At 44.1% G+C, this 20,174-nt stretch overlaps 1 protein-coding gene across 3 annotated transcripts; it reads right to left on the bottom strand.

The window, feature by feature from the left end:
* Positions 1-3,046: 3,046 nt before the first annotated feature.
* On the bottom strand, positions 3,047-19,922 carry LOC116590406 (multiple C2 and transmembrane domain-containing protein 2-like). Of its 3 annotated transcripts, XM_032342135.1 has the most exons (4): positions 19,208-19,919; positions 4,779-4,841; positions 3,518-3,626; positions 3,047-3,155 (listed from the first exon to the last, which is right to left on the bottom strand). In XM_032342135.1, the coding sequence occupies exons 1-4, from the start codon at positions 19,754-19,756 to the stop codon at positions 3,127-3,129; spliced, it is 750 nt and encodes a 249-aa protein (XP_032198026.1). In that variant the 5' UTR covers positions 19,757-19,919; the 3' UTR covers positions 3,047-3,126. The 3 variants fall into 3 exon arrangements, with proteins under 3 accessions (XP_032198026.1, XP_032198025.1, XP_032198027.1); XM_032342134.1 differs by lacking the exon at positions 3,047-3,155 and having other exon boundaries at positions 3,187-3,626; XM_032342136.1 differs by lacking the exons at positions 3,047-3,155; positions 4,779-4,841 and having other exon boundaries at positions 3,187-3,626; positions 19,208-19,922.
* Positions 19,923-20,174: the final 252 nt, after the last annotated feature.

Below are 20,174 nucleotides of genomic sequence, written 5' to 3'. Positions count from 1 at the left end.
ATTTGGGTGCCTGGGGGGCTCCGTTGGCAAAGCAACGGCCTTCAGCTCGGGTCATGATCCTAGAGTCCTAGGATCGAGTCCCGCATGGGGCTCCCCGATCCACGAGCAGTCCGCCTCTCCCTCTGTTCTTCTCCCCTCTCATGCTCTCTCTCACTCTCACTCGCTCTCTCAAATAAATAAATAAAATCCTACCAAAACATATTTTTTAAACAAGGCTTATTTTTTATTTGTTTAGAGATAATGCTATTGCACACTCACAAGACTGCAGTGTCGTGGGATAAACACCTTTTATATGCACTGGGAAACGTGAAAAAAAAATGATTTCCAGAAAAAATATTAATTATTGAATTATGTGCTTTATGGTGACATTTGCATTATTGTGGTGGCCTGGAACTAAATCTGCCTGCCCTGGGCCCTGATGGCAGCACTTTCCCCCTCCTCCCTCCAGGCAGGCCCAAGAGTGGGAACAGCTCCCCCTGTTGTTAGCATCTGGGAGTCTCCCTCTGCTTTTTGCCTTGCTTTCTGCTTCCACAGCTCCAAGGAACAGAGCATCTGATACATTGGGCAATTCTCCTTTTGTGTATATACGAGCTAGGTATATTTTGCATATTATACAAATTGTGTGAACATCATTTCTTTCTCTCTTTAAAATTGTTTTAAAAATTGGCAGCTTTCTTTACTGTTCTATTACTCTCTGTTACTGCCAAACTGACTAAAAGTGCCTTGTAAACTGCATGGGGGAGGTCTGTTTGCTTGCCATCTCTGAAAAACTTATTTTCGCTACATAAAATTTAGAAATGTCTAAACATTTAGCAAACAATATCTTAAACAAAAGGAAAACAAATTTTAAAAAGTTAACAAAAGGAGAAAAAATTGTATCTTAAGATCTGCTAAGATAATTTATGAATTTAAGGTTAGTCTAATCAAAATTTTATGAAGTTGGAATAGGGAATTGTTGTTTAGGGTTTTCTTATCCCCAGTTTTTCAAATCAAAATTTATTCAGATACATATTAATTTACTTGTGCAGATGTCTAATACAAGCTTATGTGTATGAAAACAGCACAAAAAAATGTTCATGCCATAGAAAAATGTTCTTAAAAAAAGAGAAATGTTGATTATTTTAAATGTTTGTATCCATGCCACATTTTGATAATTATTAAAGTAACTGGAGATCTTTAACTTAAATCTTTAACATAATATTTTGTAGTTTTAGAGGGTCTGGTGAAAATAATACATCTGTAAGAATTACAGGAAATGACACTTTAATGGAAAAATACTATCTGAAAACTATAATGCTAAATCTACTTGAATAAAAGCAATTGTACTATCAATTAAATAACTATCTAACTAACTATCTATCTAAATAATACCTAAACTAAAAAGAGATAAGTCCAAATAACTTAAAGACAGAAAACACATGCAGATGTTATGCTGTCGTTGTGGGAGTTCAGGACTGGCCTGCGGTGAGCTCAGTCAAATTCGCAGGGGTCCCTGGTGGTGTGGCCCAGCTGCCTGGGCCCTCAAGTCCTGGCTCTTCTCCTTCCTGGGGGTGCTGATGATCCAGGGGTTCTCTGACACTTCTGGGCCTCTGTGGGCAGCTGGTGGAGGAGCAGGAGTAAAAGGGCCACTTGGGAAAAGCTGGAACATTTCCCTGTTGTGATCACTTTCTTTCTTTAGCTCCTTGAGGCTTCTCTCGGTCAGCACAGCTGCCATCCAGCTTTCCTGAGCTCTCTTTGCATGGAAGAGGATCCCCTTTTGATAGTGTATGGCATTTTCCTCCAATTGTCTCCTGGTGTCTTCAGCAATCTCCTTGTAGATGTCTCGAGTCTGAGACATGGCCTTGGTGTTTCTACGTGTGCAGGAAGGATTTCACTTAATGTCTGCACACTGCTCTTCTGCCTCAGACCATTTTCTCTCAACGGGGCTGATGCATTCTTGATATAATTTAGGCAGAGTTTGAAGCTTCTGTTTCAGCTGCTGAATCTCCTCTTCAAGCTGTGAATTTTCACGCTGCAAAGAGGCCTCCTTGGCTTGAAGATCTGTTATTTGTCCCATAAGCTCCTCATTCATTTGCTTTCCTTCCTGCAATTGTCTGTCTAGTTCCTGCTTTTTCGCTTCAGCACTTTGAAGGGACACATTGGAATCAGCATCATCAGTGACACCCTTCAGATCACCCTCTGACCCGTGGATGGGGCCATCGTCATTTTCTGTTTCCCTCTTTTCCTCGACCTCACAGTTGACATGACCCAATGATCTCCAAGGTGAGTGGGCCCGGGGAAGGTCTTCAGCAGGTTTTCACCCACCGGTACTAACTGGCTGACTTTCTCGTTCAGGGCCTGTTGGAATCCTGCGTTTGACTGTTCTAGCCTTTCTTTCTCCTGCTCCATTTCTTGGAGTCTCTGCTTCCATTTCGCAGTTTCTTGGGCGAGCCGTTCTGCACTCTGTAGATCAGGAGGGTTCAAATCACCCAGGGTTTTCTTCCAAAGCTCTTCTCCATTCTTCTCTGAGGCTTTGAAGATGGGTCTGTCACCAGTCTCTTGAGATGATTTAGGAGGCTGGCCCTTCAGTAACTTTTTCAGAAAGTCAACAATATTCTGAAGAGACAGCCTACAGTGGTTTGTATTTATTGCTGATAAGCACGAGGATTTTAAGGTGCGAAGACTGGCCTCCGCCCCGGGCAGACCTCGGGCATCATCAGCTTGTGTCAGCGGTTCCATATTCTCACTGCCTTTTCCACAGACTTCAGCGTGGGTGAAACACCTTTCGCCTGACACCTTCACCCTTCTCAAAATGTGTTGTTTCTTCACTGGCAAAACCAGTTTCACAGTTTATACCAGGATCTCCCAGGGAAATCCATGGAGACCTGACACGTGTCTCCAGCTTTCAGAAATCACCAGCGGAGGACCGCACAGGTGGTCTAGGACCAAGTGGAAATGGATCTTTGGCAGGCAAGAGGCCATCCACGGCTGTGGAGAGCTCCCTAGCTCTGCCTCCAAAGGCCAGTGTTTTCTGTGTCTTGACTGAAGGCTCAGAACCTTGGGGGGGTGCTCTACCTCTAAGGTAAACAGTTGTCTGACAACCAGAGCACAGCAGTTGCATTGGGGGATGGGGAGGCCAGCCAGCTTCTAGGACACAGTTGCCCTTTCACTTTGCCCTGAAATAAAAAGTGATCTCACTTTTGGCTTCATGCTATGGATGCATTCACATCTTTTCTTATGCATAATTAAAGTAGAATCAAAGGAACATTTTCTTGAGCAGTTGCTATATGCCAGACATAAAGCTATGACCGCCATCTCATCTCATTTAAAACAACTTTCTGTGATTATTACTATTATCATTATTGTTATTAATTTAATAACAGTAAAAGACAATAAGATTCAGGGGATTTAAATACTTTGCTGCAAAGGCCTTGATACCTAAGAGGTGTAGATTTGAGCTCCACTCTGTTGCAGGAGATGGGAAAGGCGGCCTAATCACGTAGAGACAAGAGTACAGACGCAGGTGTGCCAGGCTTACCACAGCTGTCCCAGATGACCAGGTTCCGGCCTTCCTTCAGGTCGATGGTGAGGAGGTAGGCAAAAGGACTGGGCAGGTTACTCAAGCCATCACTGGCTTCCCCAAACATCTACACAGACAGAGAAGTAGGTTAAGTCTGCTGTTTGGCGATCGAGGGAGAGAATTTCAGAGCTGAAGCAAACCTCACTACATAGGCAAATCGTCAAGCTGCATCTCCCACACCCCATGCTTGATGGCCTGGCTACAATGATTTATTAGCACATCCTTCATGTTTCTCCCCAGTGGGATTTTTTACCAGAATTCCTGATCATATCTTTGCAATCTTAACTCTGTCCCAACATAATCACACACGTGGTAAGCCAGTATCTGACATACCCTTAAATCTCAGTGATTTCTGGTAGGATTCTTTCTTCTGGAACTCAAGAGACAGCCCAGAGGGAGGGAGTAGCACATGCGGATTCCACGTGTGTCCCATAGACATGGGTCCAGACTCAGATGCAAAGCGGCTTCCTCATTTTCTCTCCCTTCCCACCAAACCTTTCCACCCTGGCACACCTCCTCCACATTTCTGTTCACGACCACTCCACCGTCAACCCGGAGCCCACACATCCGTCGGATACATACCCCTCCCGTGTCCACATGTGACACATTTTGAGCGCTCTCCCTTTTGCTAATTGTCCTCCATTCCCTGCCTGCCCTGTGGTGTCTCTTCCACTTACCCTCAGTCTTGCTTCCCCTCAACATGGCTCACTTCCCTGTCCAGGAATTCATCAACTCCTACCGGCCACAAGGTCGACTCAAGTCCATTTCTGAATATTTATTCAATGAATCCAACTAAAGTGTTGAACTAGAACTTTGCACTCTAGCTCAAATTTTTGTCTTTCCAAAGAGAAAGGACAGATAAAGTAATTTATTGTTCACTTACTGGACATTCAATTAATCAATTTTGTGGCTGGGTCTCCCTTGACAGCCTTCTTTTGAAAGTTTCCCTCATCCAGGTTTCAAAGCACTTCCGAACGGCTTTGTCTCCTTTACCATCCCACTCAACTGCCTAGCTGCTCTGTATTTTTAGAAAAATCGGTCCCAGTCTGACAGATCAATAGACCCTGAATTAATCTTTCCCAGCCATAATGTGCAAGGCCTGCCTTTGTAGGTGGATCTGCTTCGGCGTGCTTTAAAAACAGGCAAAGAAATACAGATCCACACATTTGCTAAGAAATCATGTTTACTCCAGTGTTTGTTTTTAAGGAACGTCACTCACAGATTGTTCTTCAAATTGTTGGGATGTCAGAGAAGCATTCAGATCGCCACTTTCACATAGCTTCTGTAAAAAAAGAAAAAAAAATCCCGCTTTCAAAAGGCAAAATGGTATCAGCCTACAGGGATAGATAGACTTTATCAGGTCATTCGCTTTGAGTCTGCCATCTGCATGGTCAATTTCAAGTGCGCAGGCTGCCTTCCCACAGACGTGGCCAGGGTTGGCGATAACAGTTGGATTCAGTAGAGCCCCTCTGGCTACAGCCTCTGCCAACTTAGTCCTCGATCGGAGGACGAACAAGGCTGACTCTGCTCTACCACCAGGCTGCTCTGCCATCTTTCATTCAACCAGGCTCTAGTGGGCAGGCAGCATGAAGTGGGAGCACCTGAGCCCTCCCACCAGGTCCCTCCCACCGCGGGCCTCCCTGGTCCTCTGCCACCAAAGAGAAGTGGGCAGATCACATGGCGGAGACCTGGGCTCATCGCTCAGGAGGGAACATTTCAAAATGTGATCTGGAAGACCTTCCTCCCACCTTATCTTCCAGAGTCTGTACAATCCCCAAGCAAAAAAGTAAAAAATGGAATTCTGAATGAAAGCTCAGAATGAGATGGGTGTGGCTTTCCTAACTGAAGATACCTATGAAATGATCCCACAGGGCAAGGAAACGGTCGGTAGTTAGTGTGGGATACAGTAAACATATCCACTGTGCAGGTTTTAGATGCAGATTCAGGGTCCAGGAGAGCTCTCGGACCCCTTGAGGTGTTCTGGGCTGGAGATAAGGACAGCTGTCTGCACAGAAAGGCAGAGTGTAAGGGACATGAGTTAACGGTCTTCCCGCATTTTGGATATGTTCCTGCTGGGCTGGTGCCTTAGCCAGGGCTGATTTCTTGTGTGAGAAACATGGGATTTCTCCCTCCAAACAAGGCTGGGTAACTCCAAAGTTTCAGGAAAACTGAGGCAGGCAGTCAACCTGCAAAGACAGCTTTGATGACCATGAATCGCTGAGGGTAGACACTCTGAGGACCAGGAGCACTGTGGTCACTCACTGGGCCTTCCCATCCACAATGCTCATCAGGGACGGCCAAACACAAGTCAGAGATCCTGCCTGGAGGGTAGGCTACCTTCCAAGACATGAACACACACACACACACACACACACACACACACACACACACACACAGCTTGTGTATGTGTGTGTCTCTCTCAAGTAGAGCTTCAGGCAGCAAGAGATTCTGGGTTCCCAAGCAGCAGCCCCCAGAAGATGGGGGGATGTGAGGGGTTACAGACAAGCTGGGGTCCTCTGGTTCACCCCCTCTGCAGGCAGTGACAACATGAAATGCTACAACCAGGCAGCAATGGGCCCTGACCCCAGGATGGCCTGAAGCATCACACATCCTACCCACTTAGAACGGAGGCCCCATGGCTCCTGCATCTGTGGTTCTCACACAGGCCTCTTTCTCCACCCATCCCAGCCCTGATGTCCCTTGACTGTGTATATAATTCATCTTCTCATTCATTCATCACGATCACAAGGGTGATTTCAGACACTTCGACCTTTCCCCTAGGCTCCCAGCACCGCAGCCACTAGAGGCCCCTGGCCCTGGAAGGACCACCGCTGCCCAGACAGGAAAGGATCCCCAACCCTGTGTGTGGGAGACCTGTTAGCAGACCGAAAGGGAGGCACCAGCGGGGCCTTCACTAGTCACCCTCCTCTCTGGCTCTTCATACTTCCCTTGTTGCTCTATGTAAAAACACATCCTAGGGTGTGTGGACAGGACTATCTGAGGACTGCGTTAGGAAAACAATCAGAATCTCACTCTACTCCCCCAATTTCAGTGTTTGCCCTCATGCCTTTTACACTGCACACTATTATTTCCTGGAAGCTTAGCAACTCTTCTGCCTGATTTACAAAGCGAAGAGAGACCAGACACATCTTCACGGGCAGAACCAAAAAACCTCTCCTGTCTGATCTTCTGCAGCATGAAGACCCACTGGTAATGTCTCCCATTTTGCAGTCCCACATCCTATCACAAACCTACCACTGTTGGGCTCAAAGTTTCCATTCAGAGTGCACAGTTACTAGCCAAAGATCCAAAGATTGTGGTGGCCCAGAATCTTCTATCACCAAGAAGAATGGTGGACGGATAGGGCCTTTAAAGCATCACCCCTCAGAGGGCACACCCAACATGCTCTCCCCCAAACTAGCCTCTCTGTGCTTAATGATAACATTAATTAAGGGACAAAATGAGTCCACACAACCACCGTCACTTACACGCTATCAAACATGAGCACAGAGCTCTTACTCAAATATGTGACAAGTCTTCCACTTACAACAACATGGAAATTAAATGTGAAGAATGACATTAATTCAATATTATGGCTGGTTTTACTCATAGAAAAGTCACAGAACTTAAAGTTATGGTTCCCACAGCCACCGTAACTGTCACACACCATATATACACACCAACGAAGGAAAGTGATCACATAAAGAAGAGCAGAAATGCTACATAAGCACTGAGGACCAAGTTACGGCCACTGGGGGACACATAACCTTGACTATTCCCTTCCATTCTGCATAGAGACGAAGGTATTATCCACTGAGTAGAAGTTAAATGATTTCACTTGTTTGTAAACCTAGTAACTGCATCAATGAGTTCTTCTTTAAAAAGAGCACAGTTATGACTTTCCTCATAGGAATCCCTGGTATCCCACAATCACGAGGATATATTTTTGATGTTCTCAACAAGCATAATCAAGCACTCTGTTTTTCATTTGACTTTTAAAAAGTTAACACACAAAAATTGTTGTGTACAGCATTACAATTTTTAAGCCACGTATAGATTTGTGGGACCATGACAACAATCAGGACAGAACAGTTCTGTTCCCTGATAGCACTCATTCATTCAAGCCCACTGGGGTCCAGCCTGTCTTCCCCATGTAGTTTCACCTTTTCCAGAATATCCTGCACATGGATTCATACCGTATGCAAACCTGACATCTGACATATTTCACTCAACACAATGCCTTTGAAACCCATCCTCGTGGTCCTCTGCATAAATTGTTTAAATTAAACCTTTTTCTTTGCTGAATAGTATTCCACTGAATACATGAGTCGTAATTTATCCAACAAGTGCAGGTTTCAAACATTTCAACCAAATGATTTCCAAGGACTCATGGAAAGATAAATAATTTTGAATATCATGAACACTAAATAGTTTACTATGACAGGGGCACTTTTGGGGTTCAGTAGGTTAAGTGTCCAGCTGTTGATTTCAGCTCAGGTCATGATCTCAGGGTTGTGAAACTGTGCCTCACATCAGGCTCTGAACAGGGCATGGAGTCTGTTTATGATTCTTTCTCTTCTTCTCCCTCTGTTCCATCCCACCTCACCACTTATGCATTTTCTCTCTCTCTCTCTCTCTCTCTCTCAAAAAAAAAAAAGAAAGAAAAAAGAAAAAAGTTTAATATGACTAAAAAAATATAGCACCAACATTTTAGCATAAAAACTAGTATAAGGTTAGCCAGCTCTCACACAACTCTCATTGCTGCTTTTTGGGTGAGTGGTTTTGTGCTTTTGGTTTGGTTTGGTTTTTAAAGACACAGACTTTGCATTGGTATTTCCTTTCTACCTAAATAGAAATTGGTGGGAAGGTAGTATATTTTGCATTCTCTTTAGTTGAGAGTACTCTATCTGCAAGAATGCAGGTTTATTAAAATTCAGCAGGATATGGGAAGAAATGAGCATGGATGGGCAATGATATAAAAAAGAAAATCTCCCCTACTCACTCACCAAGGATCTTAAGAGCAAAACACAGATGACAGTAAACATCTTCCTTTTGTGTGTGCAAAGCGTGATCTTGTACAAATACCCCCTCCCATGGGGCTCATCGAACGCTCTCACCATGAAGCACACACAGGAAGCCAAATTATAAATCATGTAAACAATCGCTGGGCATTTAAACCTCAATACAAGGAGACATAAACCCACATCCCGAAAAGCTAAGTGAGTAAAACGCTGGCTGAGAAGTGCACTTCTACAGTGTCTGAACAACACTCAAGAGTACGTCACTATAGCGAACAGTACATGGATACAGATTTACTTAACGACCGTACCCGCATCTAGGTTCCCGAGAATTGGGACACTCTGGATGGCAGCGTTCATACACACAAACACCTACCAGACAAAGGAAGTAGCAAAATGCACGAAGGAGATGGGATGGCTGGACAGACCCCAACGCAGAGCCTGGATACAGTGACAGAATCAAAACAACACACGTGGCGATGAGAGGACAAAATTAAGACATCAGTTGAGAAAAATCCAGGTCTACCAAATGGCTGAGTTCATGCCTATTAAATTTGTACACAACTTTTCAAGGGGCTATTTACTGTACAATCGTCAGCTACCTAGTTAGTTCCCCCCCACACACTCCCAAGATTGTTCTCTGTAAGTGATTACCCCGGGATACTGAGATGCAAAGTAGAAGTCACACATGCATGCATGTGTGTGTGTGTGTGTGTGCATGTGTGCATACAAATATGCTCTATTCAATCACATGTCAGTTTAAAGCACTGGTCAGCAACGTCCAACCCACCACCTGCTTCTACAGATTAGGTTTAAACTTTGGAACACAGTCCTATCTATTCATTGACATGTTTATCTATGGCTAATCTCACGATACCGTATGGGGGCTGGGATGTTGCAACAGAGGCTTGTGGGCCACAAAGCTAGACATATTTATTATCTGGTCCTTTGTGGAAAAAGTTTGCCAACCCCTGGTATAATCAACCTTTATTTTCACGCTCAGTAATATCTGTCCACTCACCTTGCATGCACTGTTTTCACGCTTGTTACCAGCAGGTAGCTTAAAAGAATAATGGTCCCCATTACACTTTCTTAGCACTTTGTAATTTACAAATATACACATGCTCCTGTTAAGGGGCCCACAAGCTGTCATCAGTATCACTGATGTAGGAATAAGGAAGCCGATGTGAACAGGATAATTGGCTGCTGGAGGGAGATTAAAGAGTTAGACTTTTACTGGAGTGTCCTGGGTCCTCCACTCTTTTCACGGTGCCCAGATCCAGGAGAATCCAAAATTAGAATGCCCAGCTCTGTGGGGGGGATACGAGACTTGGGAGTCAGAAAGACCTGATTTCGAATCCTACTTGTTCTACTTCCTATCTTTGGGTTCTTGCACAATTTACTTAAAATTCAAGACATGAGAACATCTCCAAAAGGGCCAAAAAAGATACTTACTTTACAGATTATTTGGAGAAAAATTAATTCATTGACAGGCTGTCTCTGGGCCAGACACTTTACTAGGCTGCTTGTATGTAGAGGGAACCAAACAGATGTGGTCCCATAAGATAATATTCTTATATTGTAACAAGCACAGGTCCTTATATGTAACCTCTCAGAAAGTGATACTGGTGTTGCCTCTCTGTTACTATTGCTGTCTTACTAGTATGATTGTTATTAAGGTGGGGGATGTGTTTAGGAAGACTGGAGGAAAAAGCTCAACGAAGGTGGTCAGCCAACCAAGTCCCTTCCTTCGTTCCAACCATCCCTTTCCCTCTGATACTTTCATCACAACAGAGCTAGAGGGCTGGTAATGAAGTCTCAGAACAGTGCCCCCACCCCTCCCAAGCACAGCTCATTGACCTGTGCATGCTTCCTCCATGGCTCTCCTCCAAGGCAAAGCTTCTACTTACTGCTATTCCCAGGGTCTAGAGCAGGTGTTATAAGCACCACCTGTATACTACTTACCCCTGCCTGTGAGCAACACCATTATTGAGCCCAAAGGGATCCTTCTTAGCCCATTCTTTGGTACCCCCAGGTAGCCCTATGGTCTCACAAGCTTGCCCAACAGAAAAGGAAAGCCCACATGACGTACACAGCCTCCAAAGTAACTCACATCCCCAATCACTGTCCCCTCACACTGCTGCCCTGCTATTCCTGAATCACACCAGGCACTCCTCTGCCTTCCCGGAGCCTGTACGCTTACTCTTCTCTCCTCTAGAGAAGCTCTTTCTCCAGACACCGACACACCTGAATTCCTTGCCTCCTCTAGGTCTTTGGGTAAATGCGACCAGCCCAGAAGAGGTCTTTCCGGACTTCTCTGTTCAAGCACTCCCAATCACCTTCTCTGCTTTGTTTTTCTCTATTACACCTGGCCCTCTCTGAACATATCTGTAGCCTGCCCCCATTGGGACCAGGATGAGATCTCCACGAGATAGTGGGTGTTTGTTCGGTTGACGGTTGTGTTCTACAGCAGCATCTGCACATAGTAGGCACTCAACAGAGGAGAAAGGGGGGAGGAAAGAAGAAGAAAGAGGCCAACCCCACAGAAGATCCTGGAACACGGCTGACGTGCCCGTCTCGTGGACACGGTGATGGTGAGGAATGATTCTGGAGATAAATCACTAACAGTACAGAACACGGAACTGAAAGGTAGAGAAATTAATGTACCTGTTCAGTTGTGCCAGCTGTAAGCTAGTTCCTCTGTACTGCTTTGTCACTGTGCTTCTCTGTGGTCACGAAACTGAAGCTCTGTGGTTGCCTGGTAGTGTTTCTGGAAACCTCCCAATAAGGTAAGGTACTTCTCTAAACCACTCAACTCATCTGCATAAGCTAGCACCAAAGCTAGTTATTTAAAACCTCAACTGCCAAATGAAATGTCAGGAAATCCCTAGTGGGTGAATACATGGACAATGTGGTGGTAGGAGGCAATAATCCTTTCATTCAGGATTATTAGTCGCTGAGTACGACAATAAGGCCATTCAACCACTATAATTATCCTCGCCTTTAAGAGGGCACAGTGGACACACAAAAATAACTACCTTCCTTCGAGGGGCACCTGGGTGGCTCAGTCGACTGAGCGCCCACCCGGCTCTTGATTTTGGCTCAGGACATGATCTCAGGGTGCTGGGATCAAACCCTGCATTGGGGGTTCCGCACTCAGCATGGAGTCTCCTGGAGCTTCTCTCTCTCTCTCTCCATCTTCCCATCCCCCTGCTTGTGTGAGCTCTCTCTCTAAAATAAATAAATCTTAAAAAAGAAAAAACTCCCTTTGACTACCAACTTTTTTAGATCAGCGGCTCTGAGTCATCTCATTTCCAAACTCCTGATGTACACAGAGTTTTGCACTTGGATTCAGACAATCCTGGATTTAGCTCCTGGCTCTAACACCAGCTTGATGATGTTAGGTAAGTCATTAAACCTCCCGGGCCCTCATTTTATTCTGGGAAATGTAATGGTTGAAACCACTATAATAACTAATAAATACAAACATAATATGCAAACCATGTCAGGTGCTTGTGCCCTCAACCTATTTCTGAGCTAAGAGCCTTTCATTTTTTTTTTTTGGCCTTAAAATTTTGCATGAAACTCAGCAACTTGGCTTACTCCCTGCCTGAGCTGGAGCGGATGTGCCCTCCCTCTTCAGGCCCTTTCCTGACCACCTGCTACATGACTCCTCCCCATTCACCTTGCCCAGTGATCCAGCACGGATCAGGGGCCGGGACCACCTCAGATCTTCATCATTGTCTTTGTGAAATCTGGGCCTATGCTCAACTCCACCATCAACACCAAGGAGGGGAACCAGTGGCAACTTTCTGTATTTTCTAAATACCTGACTTTATAAAGCAGAAGAGAGTATCTTATAAAATGAGTACCAGGGAAGGAAGTGAGAAGAACAAAGGCAAGGGGGGAAAAAAAAGAAGAAAAAAGAAGCTACTCTACCCCTTAACTGTATTTAACCTGACACTTAGGAATTCCTTTAGAGCCCGCCTTCCTTCCCCCAGGCCTCCATGTATCACCACCTTCCCCAACCCAGCGGAAATTCATGCAGCCCCGCAGTACCTAGCATGGGCTGTGGCTTGAAAATCAGCTGTGGAGAAACATGAGTCAATATATTTCACGTAAGGGCCTGTGGGTGGCTCAGTTCGTTGAGTGTCCAGCTCTTGGTCTTAGCTCAGGTCATGATCTCAGCGTCGTGACACTGAACCCCACGCAGGGCTCCACGCTCAACATGCAGAATCTGCTTGAGATTCTTGCTCTCCCTCTCCTTCTTCCCACCACTTAAAAATAATTAAATATTTAAAAATGTGTGTGTGTGTGTGTGTATATATATATATATATATATATTTTTTTTTTCCACATAAATGAGATGTGCAGAAAGCTGGAATGGAAAGAAAAAAAAGGTATGGTGTCTGTTCCTCAGGAGCTCCCAGTCTAATAAGAGATGCCAACTTCAAGTGGCGCCTGGGTGGCTCTGTGGGTTAAAGCTTCTGCCTTTGGCTCAGGTCATGATCCTACGGTCCTGGTATCAAGTCCCGCATCAGGATCTCTGCTCAGCGAAGCCTACTTCCTCCTCTCTCTCTGCCTGCCTCTTTGCCTACTTGTGATCTCTGTATGTCAAATAAATTTTTAAAAAATCTTAAAAAAAAAAAAGAGAGAGAGAGAGATGCCAACTTCTAAACAACCAATGAAAATACAAAATGGTGGAGGGGTTTGGCAATAAAAAAAGGTGCCCTTTACCACCTCCTATCCCCAAGTTTTGGTGATGAGAGCAAGCAGGATAAAACTGTAAGACCACCTTTCATCCATCAGAGGCCAGACATACAAAGTCATGTAAAGGAGACAATCTGGTTTCCGGGCAACCATGTGACGTTCTCAGCCTGACTGAAAGTGATATTTACACAGCTAATCAAATAGTGTGTCAATCCAAAAGAGGACAAGGTCATGCAAGAAGACCTGGATGAAAGTTTGGACTTAGTCCTGAACCCTATGGAAGGAAGAGAGAGCCCAGCCCACAGGACTCTAAGAACCTTGGCCTCATGGCCTAGGCAGGTTGGCATGTGGGCATCATGTCATTGGCCCAAGCCAACAAAATGTGAGTATGTCAAGTCCTCATTCGGAATTTTCGGAATTCAATCGCTAGTGGGAGATGGATGGCTATCTACACCATTCAGTGCAGAACCTATCCATTCTCTTCTCAGGGATTTGAGTCCACAAAACAGTCTCCTGATTCTATGTGACTTGTAATGCAGGCTGACTTCAGGGAGCCAATACACCCAACAGGCTCTCCAAAGTATTTCTAGGCCCTGATATAATTATTGCTCACTTCACTTTAATGAAGTTGATGCTCATTATGTTTTGACTTCCCAAATAACTTGACAATAATGACACAGTGAGCTGTTTATATCAAAATAAATATGAGAGTCTACATAGTATTTAATTCTCATTGCATATGAGTCACCATTTGTCATTTCTAGCTCAGTCTCATGGGTATTGGGTTATCATGAGGTGGTACTCTGAGCCAGATGGCCAGTGGACAGTTAATACAGGTCTTGGAAGCTAATGATCTTCTCAGGGTCTTACTCAGTGACACCTTTGCCGACTACCCATTGGCCTTCCCTTCCCTACTCCCTCTATTTGCTCCAAACCCTTTCTCCCTCTACAAATTTCTAGAGAAAGCAGAATGAGGTTAGTGCTCCATGACAGCAAAAGTGACATGCTGTGTAAACAAAGGTAGGGGGAAGATACAGATTATATAGTCAGGAAACCCAGACAGGGAAAAGAAATTTTCAGCTGGGCTTTGAAGGATTGAGAGAATTTATGTGAGAGAAGACAGATGTGAGATGGGTCTCTGAAGATTACAGAGACCATGAGAAGCAAGGAAAGGGGAACAGTCTAACATCATTTCATGTCATTTCACGGGTGCCACCTGGTGCATAATGGTGATGTTGCCAAGAAACAAATGTTTGTATCTGTGAGAGCACTTCAGAGAGACAGAATTCTGCCAGAACCAGTTGTGATCAGGTTTCTGTGGACTATCCAGTGTGGTATGAATCTGGGACCCAAGAGAAAAGTCTGGAGAATCCTCTTCCAGCAAATGCATCCTTTATTCTCAAATGACTTTCTTCTACTTTGGTCTTAGGGATGGTTGAGCACCACAGTGAGACTGTTCCATACTTGACTATTTCAGACTTCCATGTGGCCTCTACATTCTCACATCCCTTTTTCCTCTTCCTTCTTAATTTTTTTCTTTGCTTTCTCATTCCATTTCCCCTAAATGTAAGCCCATGCCTCACTTCATTGCTGACCCTGACAGGAGTGGGGAAAAAACTGGAAGACACTCAGCCAACATCATTATCTGGGGTGTTATCCCACTGCTGCAGGTTCAGCCTGGAAGTTGCCCTTGGACATAAAACATGGGAGACAAACATCAATGGGTACTTGAACCACAGATGTTCCTTGCTTTACCCCTCCCCGCTCTGGAAAGCTAGAAATAATATCAGCCACACCATGAATACTCAGCAAACATCTTATTGTCCTTGTGGTACCCCAATATGGTGGAAGGAGCTAAAAGGGGGATAGACAGAGCAATGCACTTGACCACATGTGATCCCATAGGCCTGACTAGCTACAGCCCAGTCCACGCCAATCCTTCCTTCCCTCCTCATTGCTTCTCCCATTCCATGAGAGTGATAGTAACCTGTCCACTATTCATCAGGAAGAAAAGAGATAACCTGTATCCTAGAGACAGATTCACCAACCCCCAAACTCACACGACATGGATTCACCAGAACTTCCATCTTCATTGAAAAAAGGACAGAAGAACACATTCAGATTTAAGGCTAGTATCATACTTGGGCTGAAAAGTCTATACCTGTCTAAATCTCTCTGTTTTCAGTGAAATCATATAGATAGAAATTTCATTTCCAGTATGTTTCTTTCTAAAAAATCCTAAACAAATAAACAAAGAAATTCTGACTTTAATGAAATTATAAATTGAAGAGAACTTACAACAAAGACACTGATAAAAACTGTATGAACCTGAATGGATACATTACTATCGTTGATTTCCTCATATGTAAATAGTGATTGAGCACATGCTCTGTGTCAGGCACACAGCAAGGCCCCAAGAAAACAAAGACAAATTAGACATGACTCCTTTAGACCTACCCACAGACCAAATTACACAGCTTAGTGGGGAAGATAAGCAAGGGAGTGGTAACTTCTATACCATGCAATAAAGTTTAGATCCTCGGGTAGTGTGAGAAGCCCACTCAATATGGTGGAAGGGAGCTCAAAAGGGGGATAGACAGAGCAATGCACTTGACCACATGTGATCCCATAGGCCTGATTAGCTATAGCCCAGTCCCGCCATCCTCTGCAAACCAAGCAGATACGTAGCACTCAAGTGACCATGGGAGGATCAGTCTCAGTTTCTACTTTGCATGTCCTAGGACAGGAAAATAGAAGCAGAAGATTTGTATTCAAAAAAGAGGTTTAGAGACACCTGCCTGGCTCAGCTGATGAAGCACATAACTCTTAATCTCAGGGTTGTGGGTTTGAACCTCAGATTCAGGGCACAGATGACTTCAAAATAAAATATTAAAAAAAGAATTTGCTTTCTTTTCATGGGTGAGTTAAAAAGGAAAATTATTTAAAATAAATTATTCCAAGAGTTTTGCATTTAGCCCAGAGAAGAGAAAGTAACCATACCAACCATCCATTTTCCATCCTTAAACAGCCCCTCAACACAGACCACCCTTCCTAGCACACATCACACCAGAAAGTTCCTCAAACACCTATGTGAGGAGCAGCAAAATTCTCACCACCTCCTAACTACCCCACTCACACTTCAGGTTGTGTCCACCATATTTCCTCACCCATCAAATCTACGCCAGCTTGGGCAAGCCCTCACGCCCTGTCACAATGTGTGTCTGTCCCCACGCACTGATATCCTCCAACCACCAGGCTGCCAAGAGGCAAGGCTTAGATGTTTTGCACAGAGAGTTCCAATATCTTCTTGCCTCTTAAGATTCCTTTAGAGCTACACAAAGCTGTCTCTTAATACCTCATAACTTAAAGGCAGGGTTACTTTCCTAACCTTCTCTATTTCTAGTCACGACCTTTATGGTGCCTGAGTTAGAGTAGGTACTCGAATATTTATAGTCAGCAAAACAACTTCACTGCATTAACCTAAAAAAAAAAAATTATTCTGGGGCCACCTGGGTGGCTCAGTAGAGTGTCTGTTTCTTGGTTTCTGCTCAGGTCCTGATCTCAGGGTCCTAGGATTGATCCCCACGTCAGGCTCCCCACTCAGGGGAGTCTGCTTGTCCCTCTACCCCACCTCCTATCTCCATGCTCCTGCTTTCTCTCTCTCTTGCCCATAAATAAAAATAAAATCTTTTTAAAAAAAGTAATCATGGGCGCCTGGGTGGCTCAGTGGGTTAAGCCTCTGCCTTCGGCTCAGGTCATGATCTCAGGGTCCTGGGATCGAGCCCCACATCGGTCTCTCTGCTCAGCAGGGAGCCTGCTTCCCCCTCTCTCTCTCTGCCTGCCTCTCTGCCTACTTGTGATCTTTGTCTGTCAAGTAAATAAATAAAATCTTTAAAAAAAAGAGTAATCTTAAAAGAATTCTAATCCGAGAGTGTTAGCCTATCAAAGCCAAAAAACCCACACATTTTCTTCTGATCAGTTAATAATGTAACAAGAAGATAAACTTCAGTATCCAATTCTACATTGGATATAATTACCCCCTTCACACCGAACTATGAATTATGAATTATGTTTAATAATTCACCTGATTTATATTTTGATTACTGGAAAAACATATTTCAAATTTATAAACAATGGTAAAAACTGTAACATGGTTACGAAAAGAATTTCATAAAAGTAAGTGGTAAGGAAAAAGATAGTTAAGTCATTGAATGGTTAATCGTGACTTATCATCAAGTTTCCAAAGGAATCTGGTCACAATGTACTCCAGATATCCAAGATCCATTCCATAATGACACCCAAATATATGACACAATTAAATATAAATATATGACACCCCAATATATAACAGTCTTTGGTTAAATAAAAAAATTTGGTTGAATAACAAAAATCCCAGTTGAAGATCCAGGTTTGTATGCAATTATAACAGAAACCTAGAGTCTCCACAAAAAAAAATTCACTTCTTCCCTCAAAGCTGCAACCTACTTTAGTGTCATTGATGGGGAATTAAAAAAAAAACTGATTAAACCAGTCACCATGATTTACTAATCTGGGACTGAATTTATATTAAACGTGTTCTAGATATACAAGATTTTCTCATAATTGTATTTGGCTATTTATCTCATCAAAATACTAAAGCATTAAAAAATCAATGAAACCATAAGAATTTGCATCCTTCAGGTTTTTTTTTAGAGAATGCAAGTGAAGCTGTCCACAGGCAAACATGCACACGTGTTCACAAGCACACACAAATGCACACACATACAAGTGAGACTGAAGCAAGTTCAAACCCTCTGACAGTCAAACGGAGACACACATTCATACATTTCTTAGGAAGATGAATATGCAGGGGTCCCTGGGTGGCTCAGTCAGTTAAGCGACTGCCTTCGGCTCGGGTTGTGATCCCAGGGTCCTGGGATCGGGCCCCATGTCAGGTTCCCTGCCCAGCAGGCGAGTCTGCTTCTCCCCCTCTCTCTGCTCATTCTCTCTCTCTTTCAAATAAATAAATAAAATCTTTTTTTTTAAACAAATCAGTTTATTCTCTGATAGTTTTTGAAGTCAAAATCTGAAATAGGTCTCCATGAGCTAAATCACTGTCTGCATAGAAGAGTTCATTCTGGAAGTCTGGGGAGACTGTTTTCTTTTCTATCCTAGCCTTAGAGACACCTGTACTCGATGGTTCATGTGTCCTTCATTTACCTTCAAAGCCAGCAAGAGGACATCCAAAAATTGTACTTTGACTCCACGTCTTCAACCTCCCTCTTCCACATTTGGGGAACACTTTTCATCTATTTTACTTAATTTTTTTTTAATTTTAATTTTTAATTTTTTAAATTTCTTTTCAGTGTTCCAGAATTCATTGTTTACGCACCACACCCAGTGCTCCATGCAATACATGCCCTTTGTAATACCCACCCCCAGGCTCACCCAACCTCCCGCCCCTCCAAAACCCTCAGATTGTTTTTCAGAGTCCACAGTCTTTCATGGTTCATCTTTTTTTTAAAGGAATATTAACATGCATTTTTGTCTACCATAACACTGAGCAGTGGTGGAGACACACACACACACACACACACACACACACACTTAAAGCAAAAAGTTCGAGGAAAAGTTATGCTCTTAATTTCTTTGCCAGGAACATGGGAAAAGGAAAACTCATCCAATAGGGCTTTTAATGCCTTAAAGTATCCCAGAGAGGTTATTTGTAATAGTTTTAAAATACATAGAGGTCAACCCTAAAACGAATGGGAACAGTGGGTGCAATCAATATTACCTGAATTTAAATTCTTATAAATGACATTCTCTCCATCCAAGCGAACCACAAAAATAACTCCAAACCAAATCTTCCAAGGGCAAGGAGTACACATAGAAAGGAGAAAAACAGAAGAAGGAGCAGGAAAGTGCCCAGCCCTGGTCTCACCTCTGGCTCTTCCAGGGCCTCGTCTCCAGCCGGCGTCTTCTGCAGCAGATCCAGGATGCCATTGCTAGAAGGCCTCCTGTCCTCGGCGGGAGAGGCATAGGCCTCCTCGGAGTCCGTTTCCACCACACGGAGGTAGCCGGCTTCTTCCTGGCTCCAGTCCAATTCCTCCTCAGACTGTTTCAAGGAGTTACTGCTGCTCTTGGGCAAAATCCCCGCCATTGACAGGCTGCTGGGCACCGAGGTGTATGATGACTGGGGCCCAGAGTAAGGCCTGCCCTCTGGGGCCAAGGCCTCAGCCTCCAAGAGGTCAGGGACAGAGAGGCTGAGGCGGCGGTCCAGGGAACGCCTTGCCCGTAGGTCTAGGGGCTTGTTCGGGTTCTTTTTCACCCTCCTCTTGCTCAGGTCGATTAACAAAGGCCTGGTCCGCTGTTTCAAAGAGCCCCAGACAGACGGTTTATCCTCCATGGCTGCATGAAGACCCAGGAAGTCACTCCATGAGAGAGCTCCTCTGTGTGGGAAACAACCGCAGTGGCTCCTAGAAAACACCATGTGAGGAGAGAGAACACAAATGAGCCTTCTCGGTAGTATCTAAGCACATTGAAGTGTAAGATGTGACTGGAAAATCTCACACATTCCACTAAGGGACTGAGATGGAAACATTTGGTTGGTAATGTTTACAAATATTTTTAAAGCATTTTTTAAAAAGATTTTATTTATTTATTTGACAGAGATCACAAGTAGGCAGAGAGGCAGGCAGAGAAAGAGAGAGGAGGAAGCAGGCTCCCTCCTGAGCAGAGAGCCTGAGGTGGGGCTTGATCCCAGGACCCTGGGATCATGACCTGAGCTGAAGGTAGAGGCTGTAACCCACTGAGCCACCCAGGCGCCTCCCTTAAAGCATTTTTAAGACACTGAATTTTTAACATTTTTGTCAGAGGAGCCATAGAAAAATTCTAGTCATGAATGGAAC

This window comes from Mustela erminea, chromosome 5 (genome assembly GCF_009829155.1).
Source record: "Mustela erminea isolate mMusErm1 chromosome 5, mMusErm1.Pri, whole genome shotgun sequence".
NCBI classification, from domain to species: Eukaryota; Metazoa; Chordata; class Mammalia; order Carnivora; family Mustelidae; genus Mustela; species Mustela erminea.
This window is presented reverse-complemented; position numbering and strand designations above follow the sequence as displayed.